An 18967-nucleotide genomic window follows, 5' to 3' on the forward strand; every position below is an offset into this window, starting at 1 on the left:
AAAAAACAGAAACAGAAAAGAGAAGAGGCTTACAATTAGATATTCTTTCAAACAAGGACTTGAAGAAACTAAGTCTGTGCTTTTTTTGAAAGAGAAATAAAAGGGATGTCCATGAAATGCACAAAATAAAGCTCAGAGAGAAGATATGGCGGGAGCTGGTAATTTTCCATTCCATAGGACAAAACAAAAAATAGCTGTTTAACAACATTCTTAAAAAGATATATTCTTCCAGCATGGAATCATGCTACAGAACCCGAGACAAGAGTACAAAAGTAGATATTTTTCAGCTACAAATGAATTAGAAATAAATATTAGACATTAGCATGTTGTTGGATAATGAGAATGAATTCCTCCAGGAGATTCATTGCAGACTGCTCAGAAACACTTCTCCCAAGAAAAATGGGCAGCTTCCATAAAGGCAATCTGGGAAGCCATGCAATGAGTCTGCACTGTGGTCAGCCAGAACCTACTCTGAATCCTAACATATAGACAGGTTATCGGACTACTCTGCTTCACGACTGCAGAGGTTTTTAATTCAGTGTAAAGCACTGAGAGCAGGAGAGAGGCAGGTACCGCCTCATGTGGGTGCTGTTCTCATTTAAGTTCTTGCCTAGTTTTGGTTTGTTTCTCTCTGAGTTGCAGGATGTTTTTTTGGGAGACTTCTCTGTTACACACTAAACAGAAGAGCTTCTTATCTAAGTTCTTTACGCACATGAAAGGAGCTTTGCCCTCAGATATATTTACAGAGATAAAGTTGTAGGCATTTTCCAAAATTAATCAGACTCTCTGTGGTAAACATCAAAACCATTCAAGTAAGCAAACAGCCTCTCTTAGCTTTTCTCACTATTTCATGTCATTCACCTGACGTGCTTACCATTTGAATTGCACTGCTCCTACATAATAGGAATGGTACAGAAAAATATTCAGCTATGCCTAGAATACATGCTAGCTTAGTTTCTCAGTCAGACTGAAGTCCAGCACTACTACCAACTACCACTGGATTTTCAAGGTTTTGCCCTTTGGCCAACAGGCAGCTAATCAATCCAAGAAAGAAGCTAGTATCAAGCCTCAAAACAAGCATTGCCAACATAAGAACAGCCGGGCTGATAGCAGAAGGGAAACACTCTGAGCACATTTCCTCATCACCTCCTCATTCTGCTGTTTGCTGCTCAATAAATCATGACCATGATTTCCTATCAGTTCCCGATATGCACTGTGTGTTGTCAATATAAACCTTTACCTTTACTGAAGAGGACAGTTAGAGTGAACCTTATCCGATAAGGTTACTTACCCAGTGCTTTTTACACTGAAAGCATCTTTCATATCACCCCCTTTCACACAGCGCCAGAATATTATCACAAGCAGATAAGGAACCTGCTCAGGGAGGTGCCTTTCTGATAATCACCATTTGTGTTAAGAAAATTCCTCCTGAATGAAAGGGGAGGCAGGGAAATCAAAGGAGAAAGAAGTTATCAAGGGACACTACAATTCCTGCAGTCTCCTTACAAACCATTAGCAACATGTAGTTTTGGCACATCTTGATCTTCATCCAGATCATCCAGGCTGTCCCCTCTTTAGGGGGGACCCCTCACACTGAGGAAATACACTGAAATATAGGAAAGTTGCTAGTTGAAAAATGGGGAAATGTGCAGAGAAAAACGAAGCAGAGGGAAAGAAGGCTCTTTACAAGGCAGAAGCTGCAAAGAAAAAAATATATCTGAAGGGACAGAAGGAATTTGTTACTAGCTGAGCATAAGAATTTGAAAGGGCACAAAAGAGAAATCAGTGTTGGGTTAACTGAGTACGTTTGCAGTAGTTATAAAACTTCAGAAGAGAAGTTCTGGCCCTCTTCTTTTCTACAGGGCCTGGATTTTGAAGAAGCAGAATAGGTGTTACCAAGTGTGGCTAATACTATCAGAATTCCTTGAAAAGAACAAGCAAAATGCCTAGTATTGACATTCTACATAAAGTGAAATCAGAAAAGCTGAGCAGTAAGAAGCCATAGAAAGACAAATCTATACCATAGGATATCAGAGAAATAATAAAAAAGAAAAATAAAATTTAAAAGATGTGAAGCCCATTAGAAGCACATGACCTCTGATAATGTCACAGTCTTGTAAAAGATGGATATAACTCAAATCTAGAGGTCATCTTCTGACTGATAAACCCTGGAAAACATAATAGATCAGACTAGATGACTAGATCTGTACCTAGATGACCCAAATTCTCATAAACTTGGTTCAGTTAGCCCCAAACAATTCCTGCTGCAGGGGCTCAAAATGGGCAAGCAAACAGGCAGCAGTCTGGTCCTTCTCATCAGAAATATTCATTTTCTGCACTAGTTGGAAAATTAATTCAGGATTTCATTTAAAAAAAATTGAAAATGTATAAAATGTATCCGTGGTGCTAAACAAATAAAAAGGACCATTTTTCTTAGAAAATTGGATGTTCATGTGACTTACTCCTGTCTAGTTTTAATATTTATAATGGTTAATATCTGTGGAGGTTCCACCACCTCTTCCTATTTTCTTCCCAATCATGTTTAAGTGACAGTGGGAACTGCTTGATGTAAATAAATACTCCCACTACTGATGAGGACACTGAGACATGGACAGTCAAAGTAACTCAACCCATTTTTTATAGAGAATTGAGACAAAAAATTTAATTCGGATTTCAGGAATCTGACTTTCAGTGTCTGCTGCGCTCATTCAATTAGTGAATCTAGTTACTTCATGAGACTAAGACAAAATAGTGATATAGAGGACAACATGAATCTTATCATTGCATCTGCTTTGCAATAGAAGAATCAAGATGGGAACTTTAACATCATGGTAAGGAGTGTCACAGATAACAGCAAAATGGATGACTGGATGCAGCACATTTGGTCAAGGTTAAAGATTCAGTGCTTGATCAACTTTAAACTCTAAGCTTCGTACTATCTATTTAAAGTGTCAGATATACACAGAAAAATATCTTTTATTGGAACAACTATTATTTCTAGCTATGTTACCAGGTTGAATAAGAGAGAGTTCCTTCCTGCAAATCCTACTTCTTTAAATGGTCAGCACCACAGCAGTATTACTTCTGCCAAAAATAGCATGAAATGAAACAAGAACACATCCATTTGCATGGATTTATTTCAAGAGTGGTGCAAAACAAGCAAAAAAAAGTTTGTTTTTTATCTTTAACTTTATTGACCATTGAAGATTCCTTTTAATTAAAATAAGATCATGTGTGTACCTTACGCTGTGTCTTGTAAGAAGTATATTTGGAAAAAAAAGCAGAAAACAGAGCTTCTAATCCAGAATGAACAGTAAAATCAACATTTTACTCAAAACTACTGCTATCAGGGCAAATCTAAACATGGCATGCACTAAGCAGTAACATCCTACCCTGCTCTAGTGAGCATAAATGCAGCTGTCTGCTTTTGTTTTGTCTCACTGCAAAACAGCTCCCATTCCTTTACTTGCCCCTTCATCAGTGAAATGCCAACTCCTCCAGCTGTATGAGCATGCACCCAGTTACACATAAAAATGCTGTTTGTTACTGTCTCAAGCCTGCAGAAGGAAACAGCCTCGTACAGAATTGGACATTGTTTTAAAGCTTGAGTGGTTCAACAGGCCATGTTTCTTTTGAACATGCTTTCTCTCCCATTTTAAGGTACCACACTGTTTGGATTTTCTTAGCTGGGTAGAACATCCAGCTCTAGAGGAAGCAATAGGAATTCCCCAAGCCTTCCTGTCAACTTTTTACTATGAGCAACAGAAGCAGAATGAAAAAAAAACTGACATTATGAGTGGGATGGATATAAAACACAATAGTACAACCACTTTAATCTCAGGTTATGAAAAGCCTCAGTTGTTTCTGTGCCACTCTGCCACAGAACTGATGCTAGCAAAAGGGTTTGCCACAGCTCTTCTACTCCTTGGCAATAGGGCTACTTCAGAAACATTTTTGAAATGTTCGTGTTAGAAATTAGCAGCCACAGGGCGTTTAGGATTATTAGAGAGCAGATTCTTCACACTGAAAATTAATCATGGGATGTTTCTTTCCTATATTTCTCCTTCCAGTCTTCCAGGCTACTCAAAGCCTGGCTAGTGTGGAACTGCTACAAAGTGTCTGTACTAAGTCTAAAATCTGTAGTACTGCTCACCATGTTCTTCCAGAGGCTAAAAGCCATGAAAATATAATCTTCTTCCAGAGTTTCCAATTGTGTCTTTGATGTGCTGAAGAAACCATCCCTGCTCTGAGAAATCATAGAGACCATGACAAAACAGAGCAACAACAAAACATAAACACAACAGTGACGATATAGGAGATCAGGGAAATATGCAGATGTGATCACATGAATAATTTTGATATAATAACTTGGAATAAACAACACTTGCCTTAGCTAGCACTTACAGGCTTAAAAAAAAAAAAAGAGGGAACATGAATAATTTGTCTTAGTAGAGCGTGTTTACTTTTAAATGAAAGTGATTTAAGAGTTTGGAAAATTGCATGCAGTGGCCTGTTGGTCAGGTGGCTTGATACCACAAATTGGAGAAAACAAAGAATCCAACAAAGACATAAGATAGCACTGGAGAAAATAACAGAGCAATTTATGGAGACGAAAAGTCGTGTCATAGAAATTAAGTCAGGCATTTGTATATGGACCAGCAGTTAACAAAACAAGCCTGTCATAAGACAGCAAAGGAAGGTTTTGCAACATAGCAGATCCAAACTGCCTGGAACACAAATTTCCTTCTCCCAGTCCACTTTGTTCTCATACTGAGCAGAGGGAAGCAATGAAATTAAGACATGGTCAAAGAGTTGTTAAGTGCCTATGAACTGGACTGTTACCCACCACCAACCTATTATACAAATAGCCACCAAGTGTTTTATATTGGATTTTGATACTTTATTGAATGATCCATTGTCTACAAAATCATACTTTTCCCTTCTCCAGATCTCAAGGTGTGTTCTACATTCCTAACTAACTTTGTCGTTTAGATAGGAAGGAGCCAGCTGAATACTGCGCTCAATCTCAAAAGACACACTTCAGAAAGAATGGAGCAACACGCATTTACTCACCAGACTGAGCAAAAGATTTGTTTCTTGGAGAGAAGGCTGAAGAACAACAGTGAAATCATCCTTTTGATCATACCTCTTAGACTTTAGAAGTTTTTCCCAAGCATCCTAAATGGACAACCATTTAATGAGATAAGCATTATCATGTAAAGAGTGTAATACATGTGCAATTCACTGGTTCTTAAAGTGAACTTGGATTATCCCCATCCCTAATAAACCATAATAATCAAATTCTGTAATTCAGAACAAAGACTGTAATTGAATGAAGCCATCTTAGGCAATAGTTAGAAAATCCTTGTGGCTATGAGAAAGATACACTGAATTAGCATTATTTTCTTTGAAAGGACGGTAAGTTTAGTACTGTACTTACTTGCCTCCCCATCATTCTTAAAGAAATTCCTGCACATCTGCCTTTGCCTTACTGAAAATTTCCCTCTTCTAACTTGGCATCAACAGCCAAGTCACTGGACAATAAACCATTTCCTTAATAGATTATAACAGACCCTAGGTTCAAAAAGCTAGATAGTCATTAGAAACTGGAAGAGATGCTAAGGTCACTCAGACATGCAGAGAACTCATCTTCATTGTTCCTGATGTGAGAAATGGAGTCAGGATTGCTGCCAATATAGTGGGGAAAAAAAAGAAAAAAACAGTTTCTAATCTTCCTCACCACTAGCCCTCCCATAACTCCTCACTTCTGTTTAATCTGGAAAATGAATAGACAGACATATCTAGAAATACCAAGCAACAAAAATGCCTTACCTGATAGGACCACCTCAGAATGTTATAATTTAGCATAGAGTGTTCATGAATGCAATTGCACTGATTCCCAGTTGAATTGCTGCAGAGAAGATGAAAAACAGACGTTATGAACTTTTGATAAAGTAGAAAGAAAGCACAAACTATTAAGATACTGGCAAGCATATATTGAAGCCCAAATTACTGCATACACTGACAAAACTCCATATAGATGTTTTATTATTTTAAATGCAGAGTGATAAATATTTCCATGTCCAGAGCCTTGAACTGCTACTTTGCTTGAAAGCCTATTCAGCTGGCAAATATGCTAGACTTGGATTAGCACAGGGTTTCACAAGCCAGCAGCCTCTTCAGGCTTAAAACTGCTGCACTGGTTTTCAAACACTTTCTTTTCTATCATCACATAAGAAACTTGAACACATTCAAAACAGAAGGACTTTTGCCTTAGTTTTTGGCAATAAAACCACCATTTAGAAATGTGAATGGAAACTCACTGCTAAAAATACTTAATTATGCTAAACAGTGGCCAGACATCATCAAGTAGCTAGATAATCTCAGTCAAACCTCTGATCTACAAGATGAGATCTCCACACTGCATATTTCTGCAGCTCACAGGAAAACTCAGACTCTCCTCCAAGGCAGCAGACAGGAACAGTATTAGATATGTTTGAGATTTGTTTGGTTCCAGTACAGATACAATCAGCTGAAAATTCCTGGACAGATAGGAATCTGAAAAACTTGTAGTGGGACTTGCAGGTGTAAGCAGAAAGCACCAGTCAGGATTAGACTCTCTCTCCTTTTCACAAAATTCTGGCAAAACCTGTAAATTGTCAGTATTTCTGTTAAAATGCTTTTTTATTAGAGCTGGTGAGTGAAAGAAATATGAACTCAGAACCAGCATCCTATCACAGCCTAACAGACAAGTACACAAGGGCCATTTAAGAACCTCATACAATACACAAATAGAGTTGTGTAGTTTCCTGAAAGTGGAGTTCATAAATTGTTTTTATGTTCTTCTTAAATATTTAAGTTTCTTCTTTTGGACAGAGCTCATATTTTTTCTTTGAAAGCATAATCCAGAGATGAGGATGTGCTAACCAAATACTGAGGCCTTAACTTGGGAGATGATCTGAGCCTGAGGTTGAGATGAGCCCAGGAGTTTTATACTTGAGCACAAAGCATACAGACTGGTGGAACTGCTAAAACAGATAAACATAGCTTCAAGATCACATTGATAAGTAATCTTGCCAGAATTCTCCACACAGTTGCTTTTGACGAGGGAAGCTTCTTCTCTGCTTATGCTTGTTGTTAAGTACATGGTTATACAGCAGCCAAACCCCCACCTTGACTCCCCCTCCTGAGTTGTATGTGCACAAAGCTTGTGAAGAACATCAGAATATATATATTAGTACATACTGTGTCTCATGTCATGAGCACAGGAAAAGATTACTACAGTGAAACAGAGTGTAATCTCATCAGCTGTAAACTACTCTATCATAATTGTCCATGTGCAAACTCCTACTCCCTGCTAAATTGGGACGTAAGCTACTCGCACTTTTCTTTAAAGGTACTGAGAGAGGGAGATAGCTGAAAGCATCTATGCAAGTCGTTACCATAGAGGAATTAGCAAGTTGGAAGTTCTCCATTCCACCACACTCTAAGCCCAAGCAGTAGCTTTCTTATAGCTTCATGATTATTTTTAAAACCAGTTATTCCTTTTGTGAATATTGTGAGCATTGATAGCTAGAAACCTCCAGAGTTTTCAATTCAAGAGTTGCAGGGCAGAAGCAACTCTGACTAAAGAACAGGGGGTGAACGGACCTTAAAGTTTTGTGATCATGATTGTAGTGAGGTGGAGTTTACTTTCTTCACAGCAGCCCGTAAAATCATAAAATAGTATAAGTTGGAAGGGACATTTAAAGGTCATCTAGTCCAAGTGATGGATAGATAGGAATCTGAAAAACCTATAGTGGGACTTGTAGCAGCTAAGTTAAAGCACTTACTTCTTGTAAATCCATGCCTGCAGAGAGAGTGCATCAGAAGCAAAAGTTGAGATCTAAAAATCTGTGACATATTTTGACGTCAAGGGCAGAAAATTGTTCAAAAGTCTACCTGATTGGTATAGAAACAGTACACACACTGGACAATGAACAGTAGTAGGAGATAGTGTTAAGAATTTAAAGGGAGCTTCTGTCACCTGGCATTTTGAGGATCTTGGCACATGAGAAAGGAAGTTGTGATCTCAGTGGAATCTACCAAATTTACGAAGGCCTTGGGAACCTGCAGTGATAAAGTAAAAATTAATGACATTAATATCTGCTGTAGGAAATCATAAGTTACTATTTCTGGTACTTGCTAGTATCTACAACTTGTGTTACCTCAGAGCTAGGATTTTGTCTTCATAAAATCAGTGATCTGAATCTTTGCCAGTTCCTTCCTGAATCCTACTCCTATGTGCCATCTAGTATAGCCTGAGTCATCATTTGTGAAATACTCATGACAATGATTTCTTGACTGAGATCTAGAAGTTCATTTTTACATGAACCAGATGACCACTAAACAACTAAACTGAACTCAGATGAGCAAGGAACTACTATTTTTGTGTCAATGTCAGTGCAATGCTTGAGGATTAAATATCCTGTGTAATAGCAAAAGCACTCACATATCTCACCTCACCTCTCCCCTAAGGATAAAGCAGATTTCCATTTCCATACTGATATTTCACTTTCGTGAATGTACATATACAGATTCTGGAAATAATAGAGGAGGGAATCTGAAGCAGATGTATGGGTAGAACTTCACCCATACGCAATATTTTCAGTCAGTCTGGGAAGAATGAGTGCGTGTGTCCTGATGTAATCAAACTGGAGCAGATGTAGAATATCTATCAGGTTGTCAATCCAGTAACATAACATTCTTGGAAAAAGCTATTGAAATACTTCAGATAAATAGTCTGTTGTAGTGGCTATGCATCTTTATCTAGCCTATTGCTCATTGGTAGACTAATACTCAGGACAGAACACTTCCCAGAACTTATCCTAGAGAAATAGATCAGCTTTAGTTCAGACAGCTAGAAATATTGAGGTCTTAAAATGGACACAATGGCAGAAAAAAGACCAAACAGATATTATACAGATCTTTAATGTTTTTTTCCCTGGTATAAACAAGTCTCCACTAGGCATTTAGCAGCCAGTACAGCGCATAGATTGCTTCACATATCCAATAATTACATTTATTTTCATAAAGATCACTATTAAAAAGGAAAACTTCCAGATCTAGACTGATAAAGTCCATTTTTCATGCAAATCACTTTAAAAATAAAAGGCACAGACTAAGTAGCACATCAGTCTGAGTAACAAAGCTAAGCTGTTAACTGTCCTTTCTCTTTGCATGCGTCAGATTTTTAAAGCACAAATAAAACACTTACTGGCAATGAATAGAGCTAGAGGATTAAAGTCAGTGAGATTTGTGTTGTGAATCACTCGAACACTGATACAAGCCAAAGTTCAGAAAGATAGGAAAAAAAAAATCAGCAAAGAATTCAGGTATTGAAAACTGATGAATACATCTTACTTCTTTATATAAAAAGTCTAAGAGTTCTTGAAGTTTTTCCAGGTTGTCCAATATGCAGTTCTTCTGTAAATGGGATGAGAAACAGCTTAAAAACGAATCAGAGAACTGTTCTACTACTGCATCTCAGATTTGGGATCCCAAATCAAGTACATGTTTCTAAATACAAAAGATTTTGTGGACCAGAAGCTCATGTTACTGAACAGCATCACTCCGATCTTCTATAACCAGCTACTGCTTTGGTTCACTATGGCAAAGGATAGAGCATGCAAAAGTGATTGGATCACATACTTTGATGGCTAAAGCACCCCATGAAAACATTACCGGTTGTGTGAAGGCACAAGAAGAGCATGGGTTTTCAGCACTAAAGAAAACTGTGATCAGTTTCCAATCATTTTGAAAGTCCATTATCTGGAAGAAAAATAAACAAATTAAAAGGAATATGATGGTAAGAGTCCTATTTGCCATCCTTTCTCTCGCGCAAGATTTAAATCAGCAAGACAAAACAATAGTCAACTGCCCGACCCCAGATGCTTTGATCCATTTCATCTGACTCATCAGCTTCTCTCTAGAGAAGGCAGCAAATAGATGGTTATGGACCAAATCCTGCCATTCAAGATGAATGCACACCAATAAAAATCCCAGTATAAAGCCAGAAATTGCAGCTGCCATTGAAGAGTTCACTGGAAATGGGCACACACTGCTGAGCACGAAGCTGTATGCTGCTTCTTTCCAACCCTGATGAAGTTTACTGACAGGTTAACATTCTTGAGCTGCTGAGACTGGCTCATCCTGGTGGGATGCAGACTAGAGCAAAAATCTAAGGACTAGAGCCCTGCCCAGCTGTCCTAAGCCCATTAGGCAACATCCGCCAAACACAAATAGCATTGGTTAAAAGCCTTCAGTTCCATAAAAACTTATGCTAAGTTCATACACATACAGTCTTGCGAGCTCCCTGCATAGGGTGTAGGTAACAGCAGAACCACTTTGGCAGTTAGATATGCGAGTTATGTGAAGATCATTTTACAAAATAACACGCCTGAGGGTTGAGAATAGAAGAAAAAATGAGTGCTTAAAACTCCAGGGTGGGATTTTCAAAGCACTCAGCCATGAGTGATAATACAGTTCTCACCAGTGTCAACCACTGATATCAGCCAAAGCATATCTCGAGCTTTTTGAAAATACGATCCTAAGATAGCAGGAGGAAGAGATAAATATCAAGAATTACAATTTTGGGTTGGCTTCTCAGAAACACTGGCACAGTTACAGAGTGTAGATAGAAGTCTCACATCCTTAAGCAATACAAAAACAAAAAACGTTGGCTTCCATGCCAATGTCATCAGCCTCTTCTGGCAAACATAAAGCAGGTGAGATATTTTCAAGAACAAAACTCCATACCTTAAAAGAGTACAGAACTGATTCTATTTACATCTAATAGACCACAGTCTGTTAAGCTCAAGAAACAGTATGTCCTATTTTGAGGAGATCTTTAGGTGGTGTTTAAATATTTCGTCCCTTTTCCAGATTGGAGACCAAACTCTCGTAACGGTCCTGTTCTTTAAACACACCTGGTTCTCTTTCATGAGCTTCACTATTTCCCCAGCTTGATCCAAGAGGCTTCTGAAAAGCAGAAAAAGAGAAACTATCAAGGCATCAGCAAGGGTAAAGCTTTGGCAGATTTTTATTATGAAGTCAACATTTGAAACATCAGGTGGGATTCATCTTTTCACTCCTAAATGTGTAAAAATTAGACACTTGTCTGAGTTATACAGAAAGCCTGGGGTGATTAGCTCACATTCAGACATCTCACTTTCAGATGTGCCTTTGGAGAGATAAATAGAGCAGACACACTTCTAAGCCATGACAGGGTCTGACCCCAGGAAGCCTGTACAGCCTGGCACTGAGCATATTCTGTGTTCAGTGAAATTCTCCAGCATCAAACACATCTACCCTCCACCTTTCCAGATATAAGTGAACAAACCAGCCAAAAACCCCTCAAACTTACATTGTTTGACCGTCTGATGCTGCTCCCATTGTGACAGGCAGAGGAGACTGGTGCAGGACCGAAGGATTAAAACTGCTAATAAGAGCTGAATGACATACACAGGTCAGGTGTGCTACTCTGCGATTGCACTATAAACAAAGCTGAACCAAACCAGAAAATGTAGGATCTGAGGGATCTCTTGGCAGGCATTAGAGGCTCACCCAAGCTGCTCTGCAGCTGTTTTGCTGGTGCAGCTCCTAAGAACTGCAGCTCTGACATCTGAGTTTGCCTCTAGTCTCAGGTGAGAAACACTCATCCCACCTCTTACGTCAGCCACAAGTACGGGCAGATTTACACACAAGCAGGTGTAGAAATCAACCTACTGAGAATGGGAAGCAAGTCAAGACTCCCTTCACAACAGCCAGCTCATAGATGATGAATTCACACGTGGTGCACCTAAGGCAGCTTCAGTGTAAGCCCCTGAGCATATGGCAGCAGAAAGAGCACTGGACAAGCAAACTCACACAAGATCTCACTCGGCTAGCATTGGCAGTGTGCACAGTGAAGTCACACCAGCAGGGACGGGGGCTATCCACACAGCCTGTTCAAAGTCAGCACAGGTAACTCACCCTGTGTTGCACTCACATTCACTCAATGCACCTTTCCTCAGGTTCCCCTTACAGTCCCGTGCTGCACTCATGTTGTACCCACACCGCAGCCCAGCAAAGCCCTTGACTGTCAGCCAGCACTCCATTCAGTTAATTTGCTTAAGTTTGTGTGCAGCAAGACACACCTGCCAAAATTTCCACGCTCACTTCAGGGAGGCTCTTTCCTGTGCTGTAGAAAGGGAAGAGAAAACAGGAAGCTGCTGTTATTCCATTTCTCGAAGTTAAATTACAGCACAACCTCAACATCTTGCTAGCTAGTCTACAGCTTGGAGCATGTATTCATAGCAGCTGCTGAAATTAAGAATGGGGCTTTTCTCTTCCTAAAATCATAATGTCATCAGCTACTGCTGAGTCTCAGATCTCATTCTCTCTCTTCACTCTATATGTTGCAATAATTGTCCTTATGCATACACACCAGCAGTGCCAGGACCTCTCTTTGTGCGTGCACAAGCAGACACGGATGTTCATGCAACTATTGAAAAACAGCAGCCCTTTAAAATTTGTCTTTGCAGGGCCAAATCCTCACCTGGAATGCCTCAAAAGAGCTACACAGATTCGCATCTCTGAGTCTTAACCAGATGCTTCTACTCAATGATTTATATCTGCTAAGAGGGCAAGAAAGAAGAAAGCATTGTAGAACTTGTCCATTAACATTGGGAATCATTCAGGCAGAGGACTGACAGGGTATCGGAGCTCTTGGGTTCTATTTTTGCTTTAATAAATCTCCATATTCTGGTCTCTAGTTAGTGGAGGACATTTACTACATAGGAGTAATCTTAGAGTAACGAGTCTGAAGGTTATTGCAACCCTAAAGTAGTTGCAGATCTTAGACAAAAAATTTATGTTAACTAAGGAAAGGGGAAGATCCTATGCCTCAAAATTTTTTCTATTTAAATAGGCTTTCTTTTCCTTTCTAGATAATAACAAAAATTGTATTGTGCCTAATACTGTATAAATAAGTATCATGAAATGAATCAATGCAAGCAACTCATTTTTACCTTTGGAGTAAGTCTTCATGATGAATGCTGGATCCCAGTGGCTGTGAATAAGTAGGCAATAAGAATGTCATTAAGCAAGGTTACACACTCTGCTCCCTATTGTACTCTTCTTTTTTCTTATATGTTTTCTATATACTCATTTCCATTATGCTTCAGTTTGTCACAGATTTAGATTATTTTCCAGGGCTGTCATTTTCAGCACTTCTTATTACAATGTGTTCTCATAGTCTAGTCTTTTTTCTTACTTTTTTTTTGCTTTCATTAATGAATTTATTGCATGTGGCTTAAAATAAAATGTGATTAACTTAACTCAAATTCAGTCAACTGAAATGCTGTTCTAAACCATATTGAATTGCTCTCAGTCTATTCCTTTTCAACAAGGGATGTGATCTGAAGTCACTAAGGTAATTTACACGGATGGCACTCTGTCAATATGGTGCCTGATGAAAAAAAACTCCTTATACAGAGAAATTTCACCAATTTCAAGGAGTCTAGGAGGAGACAGTGAAATGTTGGCTCTAAAAAAGTAGACATTCATTAGCAGAATATCATTTATACATTCATTATATGGCACCACCCACAGGCAATAAAAAAATCATCACCACAAAAAAAGGCATGCTCTGAAGTGCCACACGTCCAATATGGGCAAAGAACCATCAAATTTAGGAAAATCTTTTCTCCTAAAGAGGGAGGTACTTGCAGAGAGTCCAGGAATGCCGATTTTTTAATGGAAAGCTTTGAGACAAGGGAAAGTATGACATCTTAATGAATACCAATTCAAATTACAAAGTTGTTTTGTGATAAGGGAGAACCTTCCCCATTTCTTGGAAACTGTAACCCTAGACCAACTCCCATTCTTGCCCAATAAATACACTTCTACGCTTTCTCAAAACTTGGAAATTGTAGTTAAATGTTTTAAAATGGGCCTCCAAACTATTTCAGATATTTACTTCGATTATTAAGGCAAGTTAAAATCACCCAAATCTAACCAGAAGAGGCAGGATAACCTTACTCACTGATTTATACATCAAAGTTATATATTTATGATTCATCCAGAGCTTTTTCCTGCAGGATAGAAACACTTCAACAGGATCAAAAATCTACTGCATCTCTCTATAGTTTGTCCTAATGGCAGTCATCACCAAAACAGTACATTTTTTCAGTTTGAGTTTTCCTGAATGCTTCTTCCAGTAATTTGATCTGTTCAGCTGTTGTTAGGAAAATCCAAGCACAATAATCAGATATCATGGTTCTGTGTAAGAGCACCGTGATCAAATTTCTCCTGCATTAAGTCAACTGGTTATTTTTAGATTCAGAGTATACTGAAATACTGAACATTCAAAAGTTATTTCCAGTCATTTTTCAGCAGAAAACTTCAATGCTCATGGAAAGTTTCAAGTCCTAAATGCCCGCACTGGGACCCCAAATTTTACCATCAGCTCAGTTCACCACCAGCTCATCACAGAGTCAGAACAGAGGAAATGGATCATGTTCAACACAGTTCATGCATGTACTTACTGTTTGCAAACTTCCTATTGCAGTGACTACTTTAATGTCAGCTGGCCTCAGAGTATGAACTGCAAAAATGTTGAAAATCAGGTTTGAAAAAAGAAGTAATTTAAAAGACAGTTACATTCACTAGTATATTAAAACATGGCAAAACTGATTAAAAGCATGCAGGAAGAAGTCTATACTGATCTTTTGGACTAGTAGCTTTAAATCAGGCAGAGAGAATGAGAAACTTCACTTAGAGAACGCTTCAGCTGCATTGAAATGTTCAACCATCAAGCAAGAAGAGACCACAAAAGACAGTGGTGAATGATTTAAGCAATACCAGAATCCTCAGCAGCTGAAGAAACAAAGGTATTTTTATGAACATAACAAAAACCCTACAGACCCCAACCCTAACCCTAACCCCCTCTCCATCCCTTTAGTGACATCACACACACATAAGGCTCCTCAGACCAGTTCATTTCCTTCGCTCCATGTCCATTCTGAAATAACTGTGGAAGTGAAAGCCTCTACAAGAATAATATTAGACACAAACCTGAAGATGAAGGAGTCTCAGGTGATGTCACATGCTCGCATGAAAACTGGAAGCTTCCTAGAGCCTTTGACATAAATAAATATGGTTGGTTTCTTATTTCCAAAAAGAAATTGTCAGAATGAGAGGTCATAGAGGCTCTATTTTCAAACAACAACAAGCTCTTACTGATGTAGCAGAAATTTTAAAGAACAATTGTACCTCTGCTAGAAATACATGGGAACACAGCTCTGGACAGCTCTCTTCAAATCCTCTCTTTCCAAACTCTACACCTTTTGCTCAGCTTTCTTACCAAATTCCTACAGAGCAAACAATAAAATGTGCTGAATACAACCTATAACTTTCACTGTTGTGAACAGAGAATGCTTAATCTGGGAGATCCCAAAAATGAGCTTCTGCATGCATCTTTGCGTGCCACAAGGCACATAGTGTACAAAACAAAAAGCCACACTCAAGCATGAAGCAGGAAAGGAAACACGAACCAAATATATCACCGATATTCTGGGCCCCTGGCAACAGGCAGAATTTCCATGTGAACGCAGAAAATACTAAAGAGGAAAATAATGAAAGAAAGACCTGTATTCAGGGCAAGGACATGAGTGATATGAATATACTCAGCATGAGAGACGGATGACTATCACTAGGAACAATTATTTCATGCCCTCCTGCATCCTGACAATAGGTATGGTCCATCTCTAAGACCTTACAGAAAGACAAAAAACAACAGCCTTCTTCTAAAAGAGCAAGAGAGCATCTCGGAACAAGTACTAACCACAGTCAGCCTATGTACAGGATGTGCAACCTAATAACAGGCAGTGCTCGGAGAAACTTATTTCCTGATGAGGTATTATAATCTTGCAACTGCAGTATCACACCACTGAGTCATTTGCTTTGCATTTATTCTTTGCAGAATTGAACAGTTTAGCACACTAAGCTCTTCTTCCACCTGCCTCAGAGGAAGTGACAGCCAAAATGATGAAGATAGATCAAAAAAAGGAGAAGGAAAAAAAAAAAAGAAATCTGTTCTCATAATTTACCTTTAGTTTCCCCTGTTCTTCCAGGAGATCTTCTGTCTTTCCTTTAAAATAAAATAAAAGAAAGAATAAGGGATTGTGCAATTTTTAAGCTTAGAAAAAGCCTTCAAAAAACAATAAAACTAAAACCACACAATCCCTATGAGGAGTAACTTTTCTCCTCTTTCCTATTTTCCAAAGGTGAAGCTTGCTCCAACACCAAATATATTCTCTTAGTTTTGGGTATACTAACGTAAGATTTTAGTTATTATAGTCAGATGAGATTTGTTGAAATTAGCAGATTATAATTAAGTCATATACACAGGTGATAAACTTTATCTTTCACAAGCCTTAAAACCAAGTTTTTCCAGTTTTCCTCTTCAGCCATGATGGAATGGTTTGGGTTGGAAGAGACCATAAAGCCCGTCAGTTCCAACACCCTGTCGAGATCAGGGCTGCCCCCCACAAGCTCAGGATGCCCAGGGCCCCATCCAACCTGGCCTTGACACCTCCAGGGATGGGGCATCCAGAGCCTCTCTGGTCAGCCTGTGCCAGCACCTCACCACCCGCTGAGTAAAGAATTTCCTCCCAGTATCTAATTTAAATCTCTCCTCTTTTAGTTTAAGCTCATTCCCCCTTATCCCGTCACTATCTGTGCATGTAAAGAGTCAGTCTCCCTCCAGTTTATAAGCTCCCCTCAAGAACAGGAAGGCTTCTGTGAGGTATCACCAGAGCATTCTCTTCTGCAGACTGAATAAGCCCGACTCCCTCAGCCTTTCTTCATAGGAAAGGTGCCCCAGCTCATCTGAAGCTGCTCCAGCAGCACTACGCCTTTCTTGTGCTGGGCACCCCAGGCCTGGAAGCAGTACTCCAAATGGGACCTCACAAGGGCAGAAAAAAAGAGGGAGTATTACTTCTCCTGTATTATGATGGATTTTAATTTTGTTTCTCAAAAAAGGAGGGGCCTATCTGCTTTTACTGTGAGAGGTACAAAATACCTAGGGCAACTAATAAACATGTGATTCCCATTAACAAAGAGATTTTGCAAACACCAACAAATTCACGTGTGATCCAGTCCCTAGATTTTATGCCTTAGAAGTGCAGCTTAGGCTTACATTAGCATGTGCAAGCTGAAACTCCTTCAGAAAGGAGCAATTCACATTAATCTACATCTTCCACAGCCACAGAGCAACATCACACTGTTATGTGATTGCCATAGTGATAGAGAAACTAGATTCTCGTCCTAGAATGTTGACAGATAACGTAGCCTGTTAGAGCCAGAAGTCAGGACTGCAGCTATTTCAGCAAACACCATTCTCTTCCCTTGAGTATATACTTGGATTTGTAAGCATCAATTTGAGGTTATCCTAAGATCTTCACAAAGGGAGATTTTCAGCTGAACTTCAAAGTGTGCTGAGAGCTGTCCCTGCTTGCCACACCAAAGCCACCAAAGTCTCATAAGTCCTGCTGTCTTTTCTCCGTTAGCAACCAGAAGCTAACCTGAGAATATTTAGTTGTCCTGCTGCATGCTTCTGCTTATATGTCCTCCTTCTTTCCACATCAAAAAGTAAGTGGAGAGCCAACTCAGCCCAGCAGGGGAGATATCCAGGCTCAGACTGTTTGATCTCTTCTCACGTGGACGTTGTTTCGTAAGTCTGAACTCTCTTCCCATTTATCCTCCTCCTAGTGTTTCTCATTTTACTTTTGACTTGAAAAGGCTAGACAGCCCTCAAGAGGTGAGTGAACCAGATTTACACACAGCACTAGGAATGCATTTTTTCTCTCTCTGATTCCTGACATTATCTCTTTGATTGCTGGTAACACTGTGTTGATGTCCTCAGAGAGCTACGTACCATGGAGCAGTACCTAACTTAGAGTTCACCATAATCTACCTATAGCTAGCACAAGTTTTGCCTGCCATACATTACTTTTCAGTTTGAACATCCTGAGCATTTTCCATCAGCTAGCCTGTCCCCTTATCTGATGCTGAAATAAGCTGAAAGCACCTGTTCCAGCACAGGCGACAGCCTGTTCCAGCAGGTTCCCTCTCCTTTCTTCTCTGTCTGAAGATTTATAATTCATTTGTTTTTTTTCCAGGGTTTTTAATTAGAATCCACGAAGGTGTTTTTGTCCTTGTGACTATTTAGCTTCTTTAGGAGTACTTGGTCAAAAGATTTTCAGAAATTCAACTGCACTTACCATTGCAGGTTCCCAGACCCTTCTAATAGGGAATCCATTCTAAAATCTAATTTCACATTTGCCATTTTTAATTCCTGACATCAATGCTGACTGAAGAAATGCTGATTGATAACAATACTGTTAACATGTACACACATTCATATTTGCTTAGTTCACTCTCTTGTGAGAATATCATCTACTTCTGGCAGTTTGTTGCTATTCAGTATCAATTTATTGGGGGGGGATTTGATAGCTCCTCCAGCTTGTTCCCTCCCCAGAAAGTATGTTAGTGCAAGGTCTTTTTTAAGCTCTTGTGCTTAAACACATCACAGGGGAGGGAATAAATAATGAAAGAAAAAGAAGTCTTTTCTGTTGAGCTTCAGACCTTATTTTTTGTACGTATCAGGACTTCAGATTCCCTGTTTCAGATGTATTTTGAAAGAGAATCTCTTATTTTTTATTCCTTTAGACATGATTCCTTGAATCCCCTCAGATTCATTTTTGGCTTGCCTGATTATACTTTAACTAACCAGAGTATACATTTAGTTTTCTTTGTTTGTTTTGGATTTATGCTTTCTATAGGATGTTTTTTGACCCTGCTTCTCCCAGTATTATAACTATTCTATGACTCTATCATTTAATAATTCTGGTTTGTATTTTAATTTTTTTCCAAATCCTCTCCC

The 18967-nt window shown here is 39.0% G+C and overlaps 1 protein-coding gene and 1 long non-coding RNA gene across 2 annotated transcripts in view; one reads left to right on the top strand and one right to left on the bottom strand.

The window, feature by feature from the left end:
* The window catches only part of PLB1 (phospholipase B1), a 79463-nt gene that overhangs the window by 59290 nt on the left and 1206 nt on the right, over nt 1–18967 (bottom strand). The window contains exons 2-14 of the mRNA XM_010706793.3: nt 16131–16171; nt 15097–15160; nt 14568–14626; nt 13050–13090; nt 12177–12220; nt 11405–11489; nt 10968–11019; nt 9724–9810; nt 9403–9465; nt 8027–8109; nt 5833–5911; nt 5074–5178; nt 4154–4246 (exon numbers count right to left, since the gene is read on the bottom strand). Of these exons, the coding sequence (XP_010705095.1) occupies nt 4154–4246; nt 5074–5178; nt 5833–5911; nt 8027–8109; nt 9403–9465; nt 9724–9810; nt 10968–11019; nt 11405–11489; nt 12177–12220; nt 13050–13090; nt 14568–14626; nt 15097–15160; nt 16131–16171 (896 nt within the window). The remainder of the gene's footprint in view (nt 1–4153; nt 4247–5073; nt 5179–5832; nt 5912–8026; nt 8110–9402; nt 9466–9723; nt 9811–10967; nt 11020–11404; nt 11490–12176; nt 12221–13049; nt 13091–14567; nt 14627–15096; nt 15161–16130; nt 16172–18967) is intronic.
* Nucleotides 17313–18967, top strand: part of LOC109365937 — a 2734-nt gene continuing 1079 nt past the window's right edge. The window contains exon 1 of the long non-coding RNA XR_002111832.1: nt 17313–17755. This is a non-coding gene — a long non-coding RNA (uncharacterized LOC109365937). The remainder of the gene's footprint in view (nt 17756–18967) is intronic.

Source organism: Meleagris gallopavo, chromosome 2 (genome assembly GCF_000146605.3).
Source record: "Meleagris gallopavo isolate NT-WF06-2002-E0010 breed Aviagen turkey brand Nicholas breeding stock chromosome 2, Turkey_5.1, whole genome shotgun sequence".
Lineage (NCBI taxonomy): Eukaryota > Metazoa > Chordata > Aves > Galliformes > Phasianidae > Meleagris > Meleagris gallopavo.